The sequence below is a fragment of the Barbus barbus genome (genome assembly GCF_936440315.1).
Source record: "Barbus barbus genome assembly, chromosome: 28".
Classification (NCBI taxonomy): domain Eukaryota; kingdom Metazoa; phylum Chordata; class Actinopteri; order Cypriniformes; family Cyprinidae; genus Barbus; species Barbus barbus.
In genome coordinates, this window is record NC_136756.1 from 18294904 (window position 1) to 18312379 (window position 17476).

The window sequence follows — 17476 nt, forward strand, 5'->3', positions numbered from 1 at the left end:
ACAATAGCTCTAAACAGGAAACTCCCTGTTTCCACAGACCAGTTTCAATTCAGATTAATAGTCCACTACCCCAGGGTGTCAGTCTGCCAGTTTCAGGACGATCTGATGTTGCATTACAAAATGAAGGCCCTCCACAATTCAAATTCTACCTGTTCTGTTCTATTTCAATTCAGATTGACAGTCCACCACCCCAGAGTGTCACTGGGCCAATGCCAGGACTGTCTGATGTTGTATTACAAAATATAAGCCCTCCAAAAACTTGCATCTAACCTGTATTTCCCATATTTTCAGATAGCTCTAAAAAGAAAAGTCCCTGTTTCCATAGACTGTTTTCACTTCAGATTGATAGCACATCACCCCAGAGTATCAGGAATATATGATGTGTAATTTCAAAATGAAAGCCTTCCAAAAACTCAAATTCAGTTTGGTCTGATTTCAGATTCAAATTTCTGATTTCCACAGACTAGTTTCCCCTCATATTAACAGTACACTTTTTCACATTGTCACTTACACCATTTCAGGACTGTTTGATGTTGAATTCCAAAATAAGAGCCCGCCAAAACTTGTACACTGTTTTGTCTACACAGTCCTAAAGTAGTGTAAATGATACTATGAGAAGGCATACTATCAATCTGAAGTGAATGTAGTCTGTGTAAACAAGGAGGTACTCTTTTCTACTTATCTGAATCATTAGAAAGTCCTGACATTGTGTGAGTGATATTCTGAGGTGATGTACTGTCAGTCTGAAGTGAAAATGGTTTGTGGAAACAGAGAGTTTACTTTTTAAACCAATCCAAATAGATATACACTAAAAAATGATGGGTTAAATACAACCCAGCGCTGGGTAAAATATGGATGAATCCAGCGATTGGGTTGTTTAGACCCAGCGGTTGGTTTACTGCCCAGAAGGTTGGGTTAAACATTTAACCCAGTTCTTGGTTGAAAACAACCCAGCATGTGTTCTGTCCAATAAGTACCCAGCACTGGGTTGTATTTAACCCAGCATTTTTTTTTTTTTAGAGTGTAGACAAAGCATCTTAAATATGAGCTTTTAGGGGCTTTTATTTTGGAATTATACATATAATAGTCCTGACACTGTGTGAGTGACTCTCTGAGTAGGTGTAGGCTACTCTCACTTCGAAGTGAAAGTGGTCTGTGAAAATAGGGAGTTTCATTTTATACCATTCAGAACTGACAGACAAAATGCTATTTAGGCTTTTATTATGTAATGCAACATCAGAACGTCCTGAAATCGGTTGAGTGACACCCTGTGGTAGTGGACTGTCAATTTGAACTGAAACTGGTTCATGGAAACGAAGTTTCTTTTTTTAGAGCTATTCAAAATTGACAAAACTGGTCATATTTGAGTTTTTGGAGGGCTTTTATTTTGTAACAGGAAATGAGACAGCACTGACATTGGGCAAATGGCATTCTGGAGTGGTGTACTGTTAATCCAATATGAAACTTTTTGTGGAAACAGGGAGTTTTCTTTTTATAACTATGTGAATTTACAGATAAATTCATGAAAGGCTTTTATTTTGTTATTTCTCATCAGACAGTTATTTTCATATTATTTGGAAACTCTACATTTAATATTAATCAACATTTGAAGTCATTTTTATCAGACCGTTTTTTTTAACATTTGTATTATTTAAAAATGCATTTATTTATTCGTTCATTCATTCATTTATTTATTCATTATTGACAGAGAAACTGAATTAATAAATGAACGCCAGAGATCCCTTTTCCTTTGATTGGAGTTTTTACACGCTATTACCGTAACGCGTAATATATGCGCGCCCCACAAAATAACGTGGCGGCTAGAATGGCCGTGTTTTTTAAAGTGGAGGCTGGCCTGACCGCAGTTTCATACGTGAGATAACTCATACTGTGATATTTTTTATTTTAACTGATGTCTCAGCTGGCACATTAGGCTTATTGTACATTATTAAACCTATTAGTTTCCTTGAAATGTTGCAAATATATTTCTTATTACTTTTTATATCTTCCATGGGGCGTCGTTTGAGCGTTTAAATTATGCTCATCAGGCACTGTCCCCTCCTCTCCACTCATGGGTGCAATGCTGTCTCATATATAGAGTAGACTAATATTACACGAAGCACTGGGGAACGGTCAGCCCCATTTTTATCCCGAGCGTCAAAGTTAAACTCTCACTTAAGACAAATAAAAAGACGAGAAAAGGAGTTCGGGCTCTCTACAAAAGAAAGTAGCGAAGGCAGGTTGTCCCTCAGCCATTCTCAAGGAGAGAACCAAAATAAACGGCACGATGTTTGGGATGGTCTTTTTTTCTAAGGAAAACGGAACGACCCTTTGTTTTGACATTTTCAAGAATCTACAAGGGTTAGTTGGACTTCTTTTGCTGCCAAAGGTGTTTTAACTTGCTAACAGGGCGAGTATGGGTGAGACAAAGGGCTCTACCTATCGACAGCTATTCTGGGGCACCGCGTAGCTCACGAGAGTGTTGAGAACGACCCGCGCTCTGGACAATATCTGGTTTCATATATCCGAGGAAGAAATATGGTGCGTCTTTTAATTTATTTTCCAATTCTTTGGACGTCCAGAGAACTGCCTGACTGTTTTATGTGAAATGGATAAATTAATTTGAATTTTTTCAAAAAATTCGATTTTGGGATGAATAAGAGGCACGCGCATCTCGCATGAGCGCAGGTGGACCTAATGAAGAGGCGCTGTAGTAAACGAAAAGAAAACGCGCAAAACCCAGCGAGTATTTTGTAAGTCACTTCTGTGGTTTTGTGGGGTTTATTTTTCCCGTGCGTCCAATTCCAACTGTAAATAGGCATGTGTGGAATAAGGCTGCTCTTTTGAGGGACAGCGTATTAACGGGAAGATTTTTCTCTGGACTGTTACAGTTTATCCTTTTACACATCACTTTCACTTGAATCCCCTTTGTCGCGTGGATATTCAGAGTATTATCGATTCCCGTCGAGTGAAAGAATGCCTGAGGACCTCTCTGCGGCCAAAGCCCTCTACATGGGCATGGAGGTACTGATTGCCGTGTCATCTGTAGTAGGAAATGTGATGGTGGTTTGGGCGGTAAAAATTAATAGATCTCTGAGAGACACTACGTTTTGCTTCATCGTTTCTCTGGCGCTCGCGGACATTGCAGTAGGAGCGCTGGTCATACCACTGGCGATAACTATAAGTATCGGACTCCAGACTCACTTCTACAGCTGTCTGCTGGTGGCGTGCACGGTGCTGGTTCTGACCCAAAGTTCTATCCTCGCCTTGCTCGCTATAGCCATCGACCGATACCTGAGGGTCAAGATCCCAACTAGGTAAAGTTATCATTCCCTCATTCCATCTGGTGCTCTGTAAGAAGTAAATACACCTATGGTACTGTGTATTATATTGGCAATCAGCCTATATAGGCTATTCATATGTGTCACACACACACACACACACATTAAGGTTTTACTTTCGTTTGAGGACGTTTCATATATTGTTTTTATACTGAGCTAATGGTATTTTCTATCCTCTAAGCCTACCTCAAACAAAACCCTCAGATATACCTTTTTGTATTTTTAGAAATTCCTGGTGGTGTTTATTGGCTGGTGCCCACAAAACATGATCCATCTACCGGTCCTGATACATATATACTGTCTCCAACTATATAGTGGGGCCAGTCACTTGAGAACACAGAAAAAAGTTGTTGGATTTAAAACATTTAAAACAAAATAATAACGATAAGATATAATAAAGGGAATAAATAGGAATACATCATGTAAAATATCAATAAAAATGATGAATTTTGTACTATTTTGTACTTGTAAGTACTTGCATAAAGATGTAAATTATGGGAAAAAAATTGTCATTTTTACAATGAATCAAAGTTCAGCTGACCCATTAATTAAAAGTTAATTTATAATAATAATAATCATATTGGCTACTGTCTGGCCAGACTGTTTACAGCAACATGCGGTTTATGTTGCTCAAGGGGTACAGATGGAGTACATGCACATGACCTAATGACATAAGCTTAGGGGTGTGTGATATATATCGTCTGCGATAATATCGTAATTGTTGATTTAACAATGTGCAGTTTGACATTATCGAGTATTTTTCAAAAGCCAAACAAAACACCTGGAGTGCACGCATACATTATGTGATGAAGTCCATTGGGTTAAATAGTGCATGTGCACATTTCGAGTGTGTTTTTTCACTGCATGATTCAGTCTATTAAAATGCATTAAGAATGATCACAAAATTCAAGATATGGGGGCAGAAAATGTATATGTATCATTTTATATAGTTAAAAATCACATGAAGGGTCCCGTTTTTTCTTCGAAAATAAGCATGGTTACAAATGTGATATTGATTTTATACAACAGTTCAAAAAACAATAAGTTAACGGAGTGTCTATTTACACTAAGTGCAAATAGCCTGCCTTGTTGGCAGAGGCTATTTACACTAACTCTGCCCACTAACGTGTGATTGGGTTAGTCAACATTACAAAAGACAGTTGGCAGTAAGTTATCATTGCATACGGTTTAATGATGTACTACTATACTGAGGTGCAGATAATTGCCACTATTTGCAGTAAGTAGTATAAATAGCCTAAAATTATGCTATTTTAACATAGTGTAAATATAATCTATCGCTATTAACACTTAGCGCAAATAGCCACTGCCATAAGTTAATATTAAGAGACTTCCATTTTAGACACCATATTGCCTGTTTTTGCTCCATTCCTCCAACAAAAAAATAATTCCTAACAGCTACAGCACTGTTTTACGTCTCTGAGCAACATGACGATGTTTCGTTCCTGAACGAATCAACGTTTAAATGATTCGGTTAAGTCGCAATGACAGTGACTTGCTGCCACCTACTGCCGATTTTAATTTCACATTTAAAGTATCTTTTCATTTTTTAAATAATTTCAAATATCAGTATTCAGTGTTTTAAGTTTAAAATATCAACATATTATGCATTTGTAACTTTTAACAGGTTAAAGCACTCCATGTCCCTCTGAGCTGCATTAAACAGTGTAAATCTAAATGCCACTTCAGATGCAACTTCTGCAAAGATTAATTTTGTTGATACTGGTTTCATTACAGCCTGCATGTCTTATTATTCTAATTGACTGATTAAAAATTTAACAATTTGACTCAAAAGATGCACACTTTTAGAAAAAATGGCTTTATTAAAAGGTAAAATGTCCCATAAAAGGTCAAAATCAATTTTAACTTATATGAAAAGATTCATTTCTGCCACTGATGTGAACTGACCACACAGAATAAGAGGAATGTCAAAAACTGCAGCTGTCCACGGTAGTCAGATATCAGCACAATAACACACTTGGCAAAATATTGTCTAATTATCGTTAGTGAAAAAATCCCCAAAAATATTGTGATATCATTTTTTTCAATATCGCACACCCCACATAATATGACTTGTGCGTTTCTGTGCTGAGAATACACTGTCCTAGCCAGATTAACATCTCCAACATGCATACACTATCTGCTTTTAAGTTCAAGCTACATCCTATTTGCAGACTCTATGGCTAGGTTACTCTTTTTCCCCAGTGGAGTTGAACATACTCGGCTATGTAAAAGCCATTACATTTTTAAAGACGCTTTTTGTGTGGACAGTATAGCCCAGGGATCTCCAACCCTGCTCCTGGAGAGCTACTATCCTCCAGATTTCAGTTCCAACTCTGCTCCAACACACCTGTCTGAAATTAACAAGTAGCCTTGAAGACCTTGATGAGCTGGTTCAGGTGTGTTTGATTGGGGTTGGAGCTGAAATCTGTAGGAGAGTAGCTCTCCAGGAGCAGGGTTGGAGACCCCCGGTATAGCCACTTCTGTGTTCTGTGCTCTTTTCTCAATTTAATGCATAAAACACAGGAGTCCTGTGTTCAAAACCCAAATGACTTGATTTTATAATTTTGCATTTAATATTGTGAGTTCACTGGAATGATTGCCATGACCAGTACAATAACAGAATTAACATAAAATCAACCCCTTTCAACACTTTTGTGAGGAAACATGTGGGCATACACATACCAGTCTGAAGGAAGTACCCAACTTATTTTGCAACTTGGATATAAGCTATTTTCTTTGAATGTGCAAGGGAATGACACAAGAAACCTCGCAAATTCAAGTTACAAATGGCCATAGTCACTCTTATGTTAAAAATTAGGCGGTTAGCACAGGGTGCTGCGAGGAAAAAGTTACCTCCTACAGAACAATTTATTTTGGAGAGCGAACACAATCCCATGAAACTGCCGTGAATGAGCTATAGAGAAGTGGATTGTGTCTGAGAAGAGTCGCTGGCCTGAGTCACTGCCTGTCCGCACTGCCAGGATCAACCACTGTGCGCAATAGATGAGAATGCAAGAAACTGAACTGAAGGCCTACAGTGGAGTCCAAAAGTGTGTATCATCAGTATATCTCACTGACATCAGAGCTTGATCTGTGTGAATGCCATACATTCCATCCCTGTTATCTCTGCATGATCCCAGAATAATACAAGGGTGCAGCTGAAGTAAAACAGACTAAAGTTCATCGGTCTACAGCTTTTACAGAATGCTTTTACATTTGATACAGAATGTAATGTGGCATTACAACCTACTGGCAGAAGACAGGGACAAATGAATCCATTTGAACTCCATTTTATTTGATTTGTTCCACTCGTCAATAATGCATATGGCTTTTATTCTGTATAAAGTGTAGTCATGCTTCACAGCTTTCCAAACACAGCCATCTATTTTTGTACAATCTGAAAACTGTGAATTTAATCATAGGAACTTAAAAACAAAGCAAACGGCACTTCTCTTGGACCTACAGTACACTCTCATAAAAAGGTACATAACCATGAGTGTATGCATGAGTAAAAAACATAGTAATAGGCTGTGGTTCTGGGCTGCACACAAAGAGTATTACTACTGAGATGAAACAAACATTATCATTTAACATTTATGTTTTTACTTATTGCAGTTAATAAAAGCACATTCAAGCAAGGATTCAAGCAAAAACTGTCTACTGAATCCCTGAACAAACAGGGTCTATTGATTCAGAGCACCTCTGTGTGGAATTCAGTCAGACAGCTACAGAGACTTGAAAGTCTGCCATTAAATCACAGGTACCTTTGTTCTGATATTATTCACACAAAAGACAAGGGGTTTGGAGAGAGAACTAGAATCTCAGATGAAAGACAGCATCTCAGAGAAGATGGAAGGACAAGACGGAGTGGGTGTGAATGAAACAAGCTTTCTGGTGGTGGTACTTTGTCACAATTTAGCTCTTAATTTAAGTTAGACAGCAGGTAAAAGCAGCTGGCCCTGGTCATCAAGTGACCTTGATTCTGTACCAGAAGTACAGAATTTAGCCTTTTATTTGCTTGTAAAATGGATATTGTGGAGATACATTGCACATTTTGGAGTGATAATATTTGTGAAATTGCAGCAATAATAATGTATATTTAGGGTGGCCATATGTGCCGTTCATACGGGACACATCCTGGCAAGGATTTTAATATTGCCCTAAACCATCCAAAGTAGTTTGACCAATAACATGCAGGTATTGTACATAATTGACCAATTGTGGCGCTGCACGTGAGAAGGTGAGATCTACAGAGAACGATCAAAGCGATGCAAATATGCACACGTGTTTGTTCATTCGTTTGACTGGAAGCATTGCTGCGCACCGATCAAAAAAGACACCAAGGTAAGCGCAAGAGCGATTCGAAAGCATAAGGAGCCGTCTGCTCTGCTCTCTATAGCTCTCATGAATGTCACACAACAATCTACTTGCACAGTGCAAACAGCCAAAACCTGGATATTTTAGGCAATATAGAAATCCTGGCAAGGGTGTGTCCCATAAAAATGGCCCATATGGTCACCCTATGTATAATGTATTACAATGAAAATTTGTTTCACTCTTATTGTTTTTGTGTTTCAGTTATAAGAGAGTGGTCACTCCCAAACGAGCTGGAATTGCAGTGTTCGTGTGTTGGATGGTGGCCTTCATAGTCGGCTTGACTCCCATGCTGGGCTGGAACAATTTATACAACCTGCAACATAATAACAATGGCTCAATCGGCCCAGACCTCATCGTCACCTGCCAGTTTGAGAACGTCATCAGCATGGAGTACATGGTCTACTTCAACTTTTTCGGTTGGGTGCTTCCCCCTCTGCTTTTCATGCTCATCATTTACTCTGAAATCTTCTACATGATCCACAAGCAGCTAAATAAGAAGGTATCCAGCCACTCTGAACCAAACAAGTATTACGATAAAGAACTGAAGCTGGCGAAGTCTCTGGCTCTAGTCCTTTTCTTGTTCGCTGTTAGCTGGCTTCCTCTCCACATTATGAACTGCATCACACTCTTCTGTCCGAAGTGTGAGAAGCCCATGTTCCTCACTTATATTGCCATTCTGCTCACGCATGGCAATTCTGCCGTCAACCCTATCGTTTATGCTTTCCGCATCAAGAAATTTCGTACTGCATTCCAAAGGATCTGGAAGCAGTACTTCTGCTGCAAGGAGGCTCCTCCCCCTGAGAGCCAGCTGAGCGAAAGACTGGATAACAAGCACTACATCGCTGCTGCCATCGCTGCTCCTGAACCTGCTTTGGAACATAACGTCTGACTGACATCCCAGGATTCTCTAACAAGGTCGAATGACTTCTGCTAGCTGGACGTCCAAAGCTGTCATGTCTTGGTTTGTTTATTTTGAATGTAAATCAGAGCTCACCACAGACTCTTCTGACTGAAATGTCCCTTTATTGGAATAATGAGACAGCATCACTTTAAAAAGCAGCACATGAGTCAAAATAATTTTGAAGACGACGGGGAACCACAGGAAATCTTGCTTTATGAAGCAGCCTTGAAGGATGCTTTTAAATCAAGTTAGTTTGATAGTACATATACAATTAAATGATAAAAAACATAATGAATCAAAAGAATTGCACATAATTGTGTTTTGTGCAGTTATAAAAATATATTATCACCAATTACTGGTTCAGTATTAATGTATGCAGAACAGATATCAGAGCGCTGTACACTGTCAGATTCTTGGATATTCTTCTTTTATTCTGAACCTTTGTGCACAATGACAGGAAGAGGATGTCAGAAATAGTGACAGAGGTGGACAGGTTTTTCTTGTCCTATTATGGAGTGTCTCAGCGCAGGTCTGTTATTGTAAAGGACAAAAAAAAAAAAAGCTACTGCAGGCAGCTGACATTGGATTTTACTCAGATGCAGTGAGGTTCTCTTGCATTTTAGCAAAACTGTGTGTGTGTGCGTGCGTGTGCGTGTGAAGTGTATGATTGGGTGCATGCCGTAACAAAACTGGAATTGTTTGAGGATATGAAGTACCTAAGTCCAAATCTCCACTGTTTGAACATATTCAGGGTTTGAATATGATCAAATGATCAAAACCAATACTGTATTACCTTTCATTATTATAGCAGAATTTAGGAACACTTTTTCCAGAATCATAATGATCAGTTTTTAAAACAAAAGTATACTACACTACTGAAGTATATTTTGAAGTCTTTTTGGGTGAAGTAACCCCTTTAAAGGTGAAGTGTGTAATTTTTGGGATGATAAAATGCTTTCTCCTGTCCCAGCTATAAATAATAAAACCATTTGTTGGTTGATTTCCCTGAAAAGTTTAAACTGTGGTTCTGAGGTGCCATCAAAACATTGCTCTGTTTGTTTCAGCATCCTGACCAGCTTGACACCGACATCCTGACCGTGAATTTGGGGTGCCAATTGCACATGGGGGAGTGTTTGGGAATTATTTTTGCAATTCCATTTGGTCACTCTAGTGGCACACGAATTACAAACTTCATTTGTCATACTAGTGTGGGGTATTTGATCTCACATGCGGATGAAATACCAGGTCTATACTGACATCAAAGCTGAACATGTATCTGATCTGTACATAGTAATGTTATGCACTATGCCCAAGTACATTATGTTCATAATTGTTAAACAAACGTTTGTGTAATTACAATCATTTGTACATTAAATATTTCTGAGTAAATGGGAACAATGGGCTAATTCATTTTGTAATCTTGTTTTTACTTCACTGCAACAGACAGACATGGTATAAATGAGTGGTATTGCACTGCATGAATGAGGAGGTGGGAGCTTCCTGTCCCTGAACCCCATCCATTCTCAATATGATTGAAAACAGGAAATATCACTTTACTATAAATGGAAATAGTTCATCATCATTCATCATTTTTTACTGTCAGCATATTTTCCTTGCTCTAGCTGTTGGTATCAGCTTTTGTTTGTCTCATGCTAATGAAAGACAATAAACAAATATGCATTCTAAAATTACTCTTGTGGTAAATATTATCTTTAAGGCCAATTTTCCAATTTTCCTTTTTATTATGTGTGTGTATGTGTCTGTAAGGGAGATAAATGGAAATAATTGCACACGATAAATGAGTTTACCTATGCAACATCATTTATCAGACTTCCAAATCTGGTTCATATCTCTATTAAAAACATTTAGAACCATCTTTAATTTCTGATTATATATTTATATAACTATCTGTAATCAATGAGTGGTTCAAGAGGTCAAATTTCAGATGCTACATTAATGTACCAGAAACGAACCCTGTGCCAACCTATAGTTTTCCCAATTTATAGTATCCTATAGTTTTGAGGTGGGTGTCTGTTTCAAGTATGCCTAGTCACTGTACAATGCTGATTTTCCCTATTAAATGTCTATTTTAAGAATTCCTTAAGCTTTATAGTGATGTGCTAAACAGAAAAGAAAAAATAAACCAGGATACTCTGCATCGTATCAGTCTTATATCGACCTCTAGTGGAAGTAATGGGTGCCGAATTTAAAAAATAAAAGCATGCTGTAAATAATAGGCCAATTTTGCCAGGTTAAAACATAACAAGCCTAAAATCAAAAACGTGTTTGAGTAAAGACAAAGTCTCTTTAAGGGTATTCTATAGTCTTAAAGATAACGACAAAAATCTAAATACACAACATATAACACCAAGCCAGTGACGTCACATGAGCGCGTGCGCGACACGGAGGCGTGGACAGTAAACGTATTTTTGGCGGACAAACGCGCCGCAAATGCCTGAGCTGAAATGTTTTGAATTTATAAACACACGGGTTCAGCATGGCGCTCATCTGCACAAATACGGCGCATCATCATCATCACCTGCTGCTAACACACTCGGATGAACCGTGACTTGCAAGCTTTTATTTAACCTTTTCGACGGACTCTGTGTGCGTTAACACAAAACAACGCGATGCGGCTATTCGTTTACTACTAGCGCTGCTTGCTTGTAAGCTGTCAGTTACATTGTTACTCTACAAACCCTTGCTAGTGCATACTGAATATTGTGTTTATTTACATTTTTCTGACAGCGCTGCTAGAGAAGTGACGCTTTTCAAACATCAGTGAAACTGAAACAGCTTTTGTTAACAGATCATTTTAGGAATAAGCAGTAGATACCGTCTGAACTCTTCACAGCAGAACGGGAAATACAGAGAACATAATGAACGGGAAAGTCCTACCAGACTCTCCAATAGCTGTAGACTGCTGGCAGCTCCGTAAGTGCCATCACGTCCGTCTGTTCTTCTTGTCTCACATGCACGCGGATCACACCTCTGGCCTGTCCTCCACCTGGAGTCACCGGCCCATATACTGCTCTCCTCTCACTGCCAAACTGCTCCAGCGCAAACTCAAGGTGAGGCCGAGCACCTATAACTGAGGTCTGCACGGGTCTGGGGGGAAATCATTCATTATTTGAGTGCTATTACAGTATTAGAGTTGGGTTATATTGTTATCAGTTATAATTTTAATTTACGTTTTAATATTTTTTGTTATATGCCTGTTTTTATCAGTTAGTTGCTAAATCAACCATTTTTGTCTTTTTTTTTTAAGTTTAACTTTCTCACGTAATATTTATATTTCTTTGTAGTTTTAGTTAACAATAACAACACTGTTGTACTTCAAAGTCAACTATAAAAAACAAAAACACTCAACTGGAGTGATATTTATATTGAACAGTGCTTTACAAATAAATGTGCATATACATAATAGTGTAGATTCTCTAAATAACAGTTGGTCAAAAATTAGTTTTATTTAATTAAAACAACAAACTTGACTATAATATCACGCATATTCTCACTCAGTATAAATTGATCTTTACAGATTTTAAATAGGAAGGGGTCCCACGTAAAAGTTTGAAAACTTCTGATCTAGAAAACAGTGGATGAAAAATGCAAAACAAATGCCCTGTCCAAATACCCACACTTGTGCTCTTTGCACTTGACCACTTTTATGATGTATTTCCTGTACAAAATAAATATACTCATCTTTGTACCAATAAAACGTGCAACTCGTTTTTATATCTAATTATATGTAATATCTTGCATTGGAAAGGTTTCTTTGACCTCTAGCGAGATCTTGGCAAAAAGTCTCACCAATAATTTCCAGAACATGATGCATGATGGGATAAACTAAGTCTCAAATAGCGCTCTCCGGAGTGGTATTCGAGATAGTGTGTGTTAATTGTGTCCTATTGTTGTGTTCCACAGGTCAAAGAGAAATGGATCCGTCCATTGGAGATCGGGGAAGCTCACATGCTGTTGCTAGATGATCTTGGAAAAGAACGACTGACCGTTACCCTAATAGATGCCAATCACTGTCCTGGGGCGGTTATGTTTCTCTTTGAGGGATACTTTGGCACCAGACTCTACACTGGTGTGTGTGGGAGAAGAAAATGAATATTATGGAAATGCGCTATAATCTAATAGTTTTTTCTTAAAACAGAACATTATTGAATTTCACTGTCACATACTGAGATTACATTTTAATGATATTGTTATTGTGTTTTATCTCAGGCGATTTCCGTTACACCCCATCTATGCTCAGAGAGCAATGTCTGAGGAATACCACTACCATTGATGTGCTGTATCTGGACAACACGAACTGTGACCCCACTCGAGCCGTACCTTCTCGTCAACGAGCCACTCAACAAATTAAAGAGATCATTAGGGCTCATCCTGGATATGCTGTGGTTATTGGTGAGACGCTCACATTTGCAAAATTGTCAGAGTATTTAATGTAATAGGATGAAATGAAACAGATTTAAATCAGAAAGGCGTGTTTACATCAAGTAAGATAACTAGGTTTTAGTAATGATTCTAATTCCATGAGAGTTGGGAAGTCCACACCACAGCTGTAATGATAACTATATAGAGGAATAATGTTGTTAGTATCACTTTGTTAAAATTAATTTCCACTTCAAACTAATTTTGTTCTTTTGAACTTTCTATTCAGAGAAAAACTTTCTATTCATCCTAAAAATGAATGAATCATTTCCCACAAATAATTAATTGTTTCAACACGGATAAGATAAGTTTTTTGAGCACCAAATCAGCACATTAAAATTATTTCTGAACTATCATGTGACCGTGAAGACAGAAGTAATAGCTGCTGAAAATTCTTTGCCATCACAGGAATAAATTACTTGGGTTACTTCTCATGGTGAGCATAAGAGACTTATTTCAAAAACATGGAGAAAAAAAAAAAAAAAAAACTTTTAAATGGTAGTGCAAGCATTTATTAATATCTTTATATTAGTGCTGTCAAACGATTAATTGCGATTAATCGCATTCAAAATAAAAGTTGTTTACATATTATATGTCAAGTCACCTTTATTTATATAGCGCTTTTAACAATACAGATTGTGTCAAAGCACTTAACAGTATCAAATTGGAGGATAGAGTGTCAGTAATGTATAATAATAAGATTAAACACTCAATTTTCAGTTAAAGGCATTTCATTATTCAATTCAGAGTTGTCATTGTCTACCTCAGTTTAGTTTAAAAGGTATCTGTGAAATCAAATTGACGATAAATCACTAGAAATTAAGTGTCCCCAACTGAGCAAGCCAGAGGCGACAGTGGCAAGGAACCAAAACTCCCTCTGTGACAGAATGGAGAAAAAAACCTTGGGAGAAAGCAGGCTTAGTCGGGGGGTCAGTTCTCCTCTGGCCAGGATATTATTGTTTTAATTAAAATTTTAAATGTATATATGTATTATATTTCAATTTTTATGTTGTTGCAATATGTGTGTGTACTGTGTATATTTATTATGTATATATAAATACACACGCATGCATATATATATTTAAGAAATATGTTACGTTTATATATATTAAATATATTTATATATATATATAATATAAATTGTATGAATATAAATATATACATGTAAATATTTTCAAAATATATACTGTATGTGTGTGTATTTATATATACATAATAATATACACAGTACACACAGATATATTATGTAAATAAAAACTTTTATTTTGGATGAGATTAATTGTTTGACAGCACTACTTTATATATAATTATGAATATATTTTTATATAACTATTAATGTAACTTAATTTAATAAATAACATTAAAATACTTATTTTTAATATTATATTTTTCATTTTTTATATGTATCTTATACATGTGGCATTTTGAATAATTAACCCATTAATGTTATTTAGTTGTGCTGATAGAAAACATACTGTGAAAAGTGACTGAATTAATGTCAGTGAATCTCCACTGTAATAATTATTAATGAATGTTTTTACCTGTTATTAGGTCTTTACTCTCTGGGTAAAGAGTCTCTGCTGGTGGAGCTGGCTATGGAGTTTAAAACATGGGTGGAGGTGGATAGAGAGCGTCTGGAAACCTTGCGTGTTCTTGAGCTCCCTGATGTTTTCACCACTGACTCTGGTGCAGGCCGCATTCGTGTGGTCTCTCAGTCAATGATCAATGCCTCCAACCTGCAGGCGTGGAATAAAGTGCAGCCTACCATCGCTATATTGCCCACCAGCCGCCCCATGATCTCCTGTCACACTAATGTGTATGTGGTGCCTTACTCGGACCATTCTTCCTACCAGGAGCTGGAGGACTTTGTGTCGGCCCTGCGTCCCATCTCACTGGTGCCCATTGTGGGCAACTGTCTGCCTTATTTTTCTTCTCTTCTAAACCCCTGCAGGAAAAAGTCCAAAGAGGTGGTGATTCCAGAGTCGGTCAAGCACTACATGATGACCAATTCTAATTTTCAGAGCTCCACAAATGGCATTACAAACATGCTTCAAAGAACCTTGCGGCCAGAGTCTTGCGGGGTGGTGTTCGAATCTCCAGAGTCAAAAATAAGACGACTTAGTCACGATGATGGGGATTCTGACACAGATCAAGATTCCGACTGCATTCTTCTAGACTTGAGCACCAGCTCCTACTCTCGAGAGAACGGCCCACACAACAAACGTTTGAAACCCATCCAAGTTGCATCAGAAGATATCGTCACAATTGGCAGCAGCCTTCCTTCAGATGACAATGAATCTGTTAGTACACTTACATATTTTAGATCACCTGACCACAGCTCAATGTACGAATGTGAGCATGAAAGCCCAACAAAGTCATCCAAGGAGAAGAGTCCTCAAATGGGCAGCACTAATTCTAGAGAGAGGTGCTCCTCATTGGACAGCATCAGTATTCACGACCAAACCTGCGTTACCACTGTATTCACACCCCCTGAAACACAATCGGTGACCGCTGCCTTGACCTTCACATTACAGCGAGAGCAGATTGAGCAGTTGCTCCTTGAGAACTTCATCATACCTGCTGAACAACTTAAAGGTAAGCAGATGTTGTGGGGAGTTCATGAAGAGATTCGCCTTACTCCAGTTGATCTTCCTAAACCAGCTGGTGATCCCCTTGAAGCAGCTATAAAGACATTCAAATCTAAATGTGATTAAGCAAGCACTTACTGTGTGATGTTCATGTGAAAGTTTAATTATCATGTATCTTTGTAAATTAGATGTCAACAGTATTGTCGTTAAATTTACAAATCATTAACACTGTGCCAAGTACTTACTCTTTTTCACATTGTTTTTCTGCATTTCTTTTGAGCCAAAAACTGATGACATTGTTGGTAATACTGATGGTATTATTTTCACAATGTGGATGCTGAGGTTTAACATGTTTTGCATGCATTTGTTATTTTATGTAGCATCACAAAGCACCTTACTGTGTAGATTTGTTTTCAGGTGAAAAAAAAAATCCTATTTAAAGTGTTTTTTTGTTGTTCTGGGTCAAAATCTTTTTATTTACATATCAGCTTTTTGTTTATGATAAATGTTATTTAAAGGATTGGAATTTTGTAGACCTTCTGAACAATAAACATTTCAGTTTGTGTAGATTAACACCCAAATACATCCAAATAACCTTTTATTTAATGTGAGAAATATTTGGCAGACTGAAGCCGATGGGCATGAGATGGAAAGTTCTGTGCATGTTGTGACGCATAACAGACCAATCGGTTCAAGGTTATTAAAGTAATAGCTCTTGTTGGTATTTTCAAATTAGCATCAAATTCTTTGGAATATTCTCTTTGAATTATACAGCCTGTGACTTTATTAGCTGCTAAAGGCATTATACATTAATAGGATATAATGCCCTTAAGTAATACTTTGATTAATCTGCCATCTAATTTCTTATTGAAGTTATTGAAGTGTGGGGAGAATTCACTCCTGCACCATTCAAATCCGACACATAGACACTGTCCACAATAACATGTGAAGCTTGCGTGCAGCGTATTCTCGTTTTTGTGTGTGTGTGTGTGTGTGTGTGTGTGTGTGGTGGGGGGGGGGGGGGGGGGTTATCTCTGAAAGCAAAAAAAAAAAATAACTAATGTATTGCTCCTCATGACTTCAAAAGATTTGTATAGTGCAAGAGATGTATACACAAATTTTATGCTGTGTTCCAGGGGGGAAAAGTCATATGGAATGACATGAAGATGATTGATTTTATATTTTGTTTTCTTTTGGGGGCTGAGAAAAAAAGAGAGAAGCACTGTTTTAGGCTGTGTGAATTGAATAGGCTCTTGGTTTAACCAGCAGGTGGCAGAGTAGTTCTATATTCTAAAACACAGCCATATATTGTGTACAGTAATGTGGAATTAATTCAGGAAAATATAGTGAATTAATCTTACTGATTTTATAATTACCTACAAAAAAAATTGAAATTATGATTTTATGATAGTACTTATGTGCTCAGCATGTTTCTGTTCAATTTTGAATAAATTCAAAATCTAATCTAAATACTATTTCTGTTTAAATTGAAATGACTGTTTGTAGTAATTTAAGATCCCACTAACAGTCTGATTAGTTTAGTAAACATTAGAGAAGCAGCCCTTCTTCATTTCAATCTGTCAGAAGTTCATTCCTCACAGATGAGTATGAGTCTAAAAATCCTTCAAACAGTTACACACAGAGAAAAGCCACAACCAACTACACTGACATCTGTGACAGATTCATCACAGTTTTATCAGATATTTCTGTTTCCTCAGATAAACGTATATGTTCAGAGAAGAGACAGCCTATTGAAAGTTTCACCTAAACAATTCCTCTGTGTGAACAGATTATCCACGAGGATTTGT

General features: G+C 37.4%; 2 protein-coding genes across 3 annotated transcripts; both read left to right on the plus strand.

Annotated features, from left to right (window-relative positions):
• Positions 1-2119: 2119 nt before the first annotated feature.
• Positions 2120-10324, plus strand: adora1b (adenosine A1 receptor b). Its single transcript, XM_079382355.1, has 2 exons — positions 2120-3317; positions 7941-10324. The coding sequence occupies exons 1-2, from the start codon at positions 2977-2979 to the stop codon at positions 8626-8628; spliced, it is 1029 nt and encodes a 342-aa protein (XP_079238481.1). The 5' UTR covers positions 2120-2976; the 3' UTR covers positions 8629-10324.
• Positions 10325-11037: 713 nt separating this feature from the next.
• LOC306847838 (5' exonuclease Apollo-like) lies at positions 11038-17134 on the plus strand. 2 transcript variants are annotated; one of them, XM_079382023.1, is made up of 5 exons: positions 11051-11306; positions 11450-11711; positions 12565-12730; positions 12871-13053; positions 14632-17133. In XM_079382023.1, the coding sequence occupies exons 2-5, from the start codon at positions 11520-11522 to the stop codon at positions 15792-15794; spliced, it is 1704 nt and encodes a 567-aa protein (XP_079238149.1). In that variant the 5' UTR covers positions 11051-11306; positions 11450-11519; the 3' UTR covers positions 15795-17133. The 2 variants fall into 2 exon arrangements, with proteins under 2 accessions (XP_079238148.1, XP_079238149.1); XM_079382022.1 differs by having other exon boundaries at positions 11038-11711; positions 14632-17134.
• Positions 17135-17476: the final 342 nt, after the last annotated feature.

Coding starts and splice junctions, on each gene's coding strand:
- adora1b (XM_079382355.1), top strand. CDS start 2,977: ATGCCTGAGGACCTCTCTGCGGCCAAAGCCCTCTACATGGGCATGGAG. Junction 3,318..7,940: donor AGGGTCAAGATCCCAACTAG/GTAAAGTTATCA, acceptor TTTGTGTTTCAG/TTATAAGAGAGTGGTCACTC.
- LOC306847838 (XM_079382022.1), top strand. CDS start 11,520: ATGAACGGGAAAGTCCTACCAGACTCTCCAATAGCTGTAGACTGCTGG. Junction 11,712..12,564: donor TGCTCCAGCGCAAACTCAAG/GTGAGGCCGAGC, acceptor TGTGTTCCACAG/GTCAAAGAGAAATGGATCCG. Junction 13,054..14,631: donor TGGATATGCTGTGGTTATTG/GTGAGACGCTCA, acceptor ACCTGTTATTAG/GTCTTTACTCTCTGGGTAAA.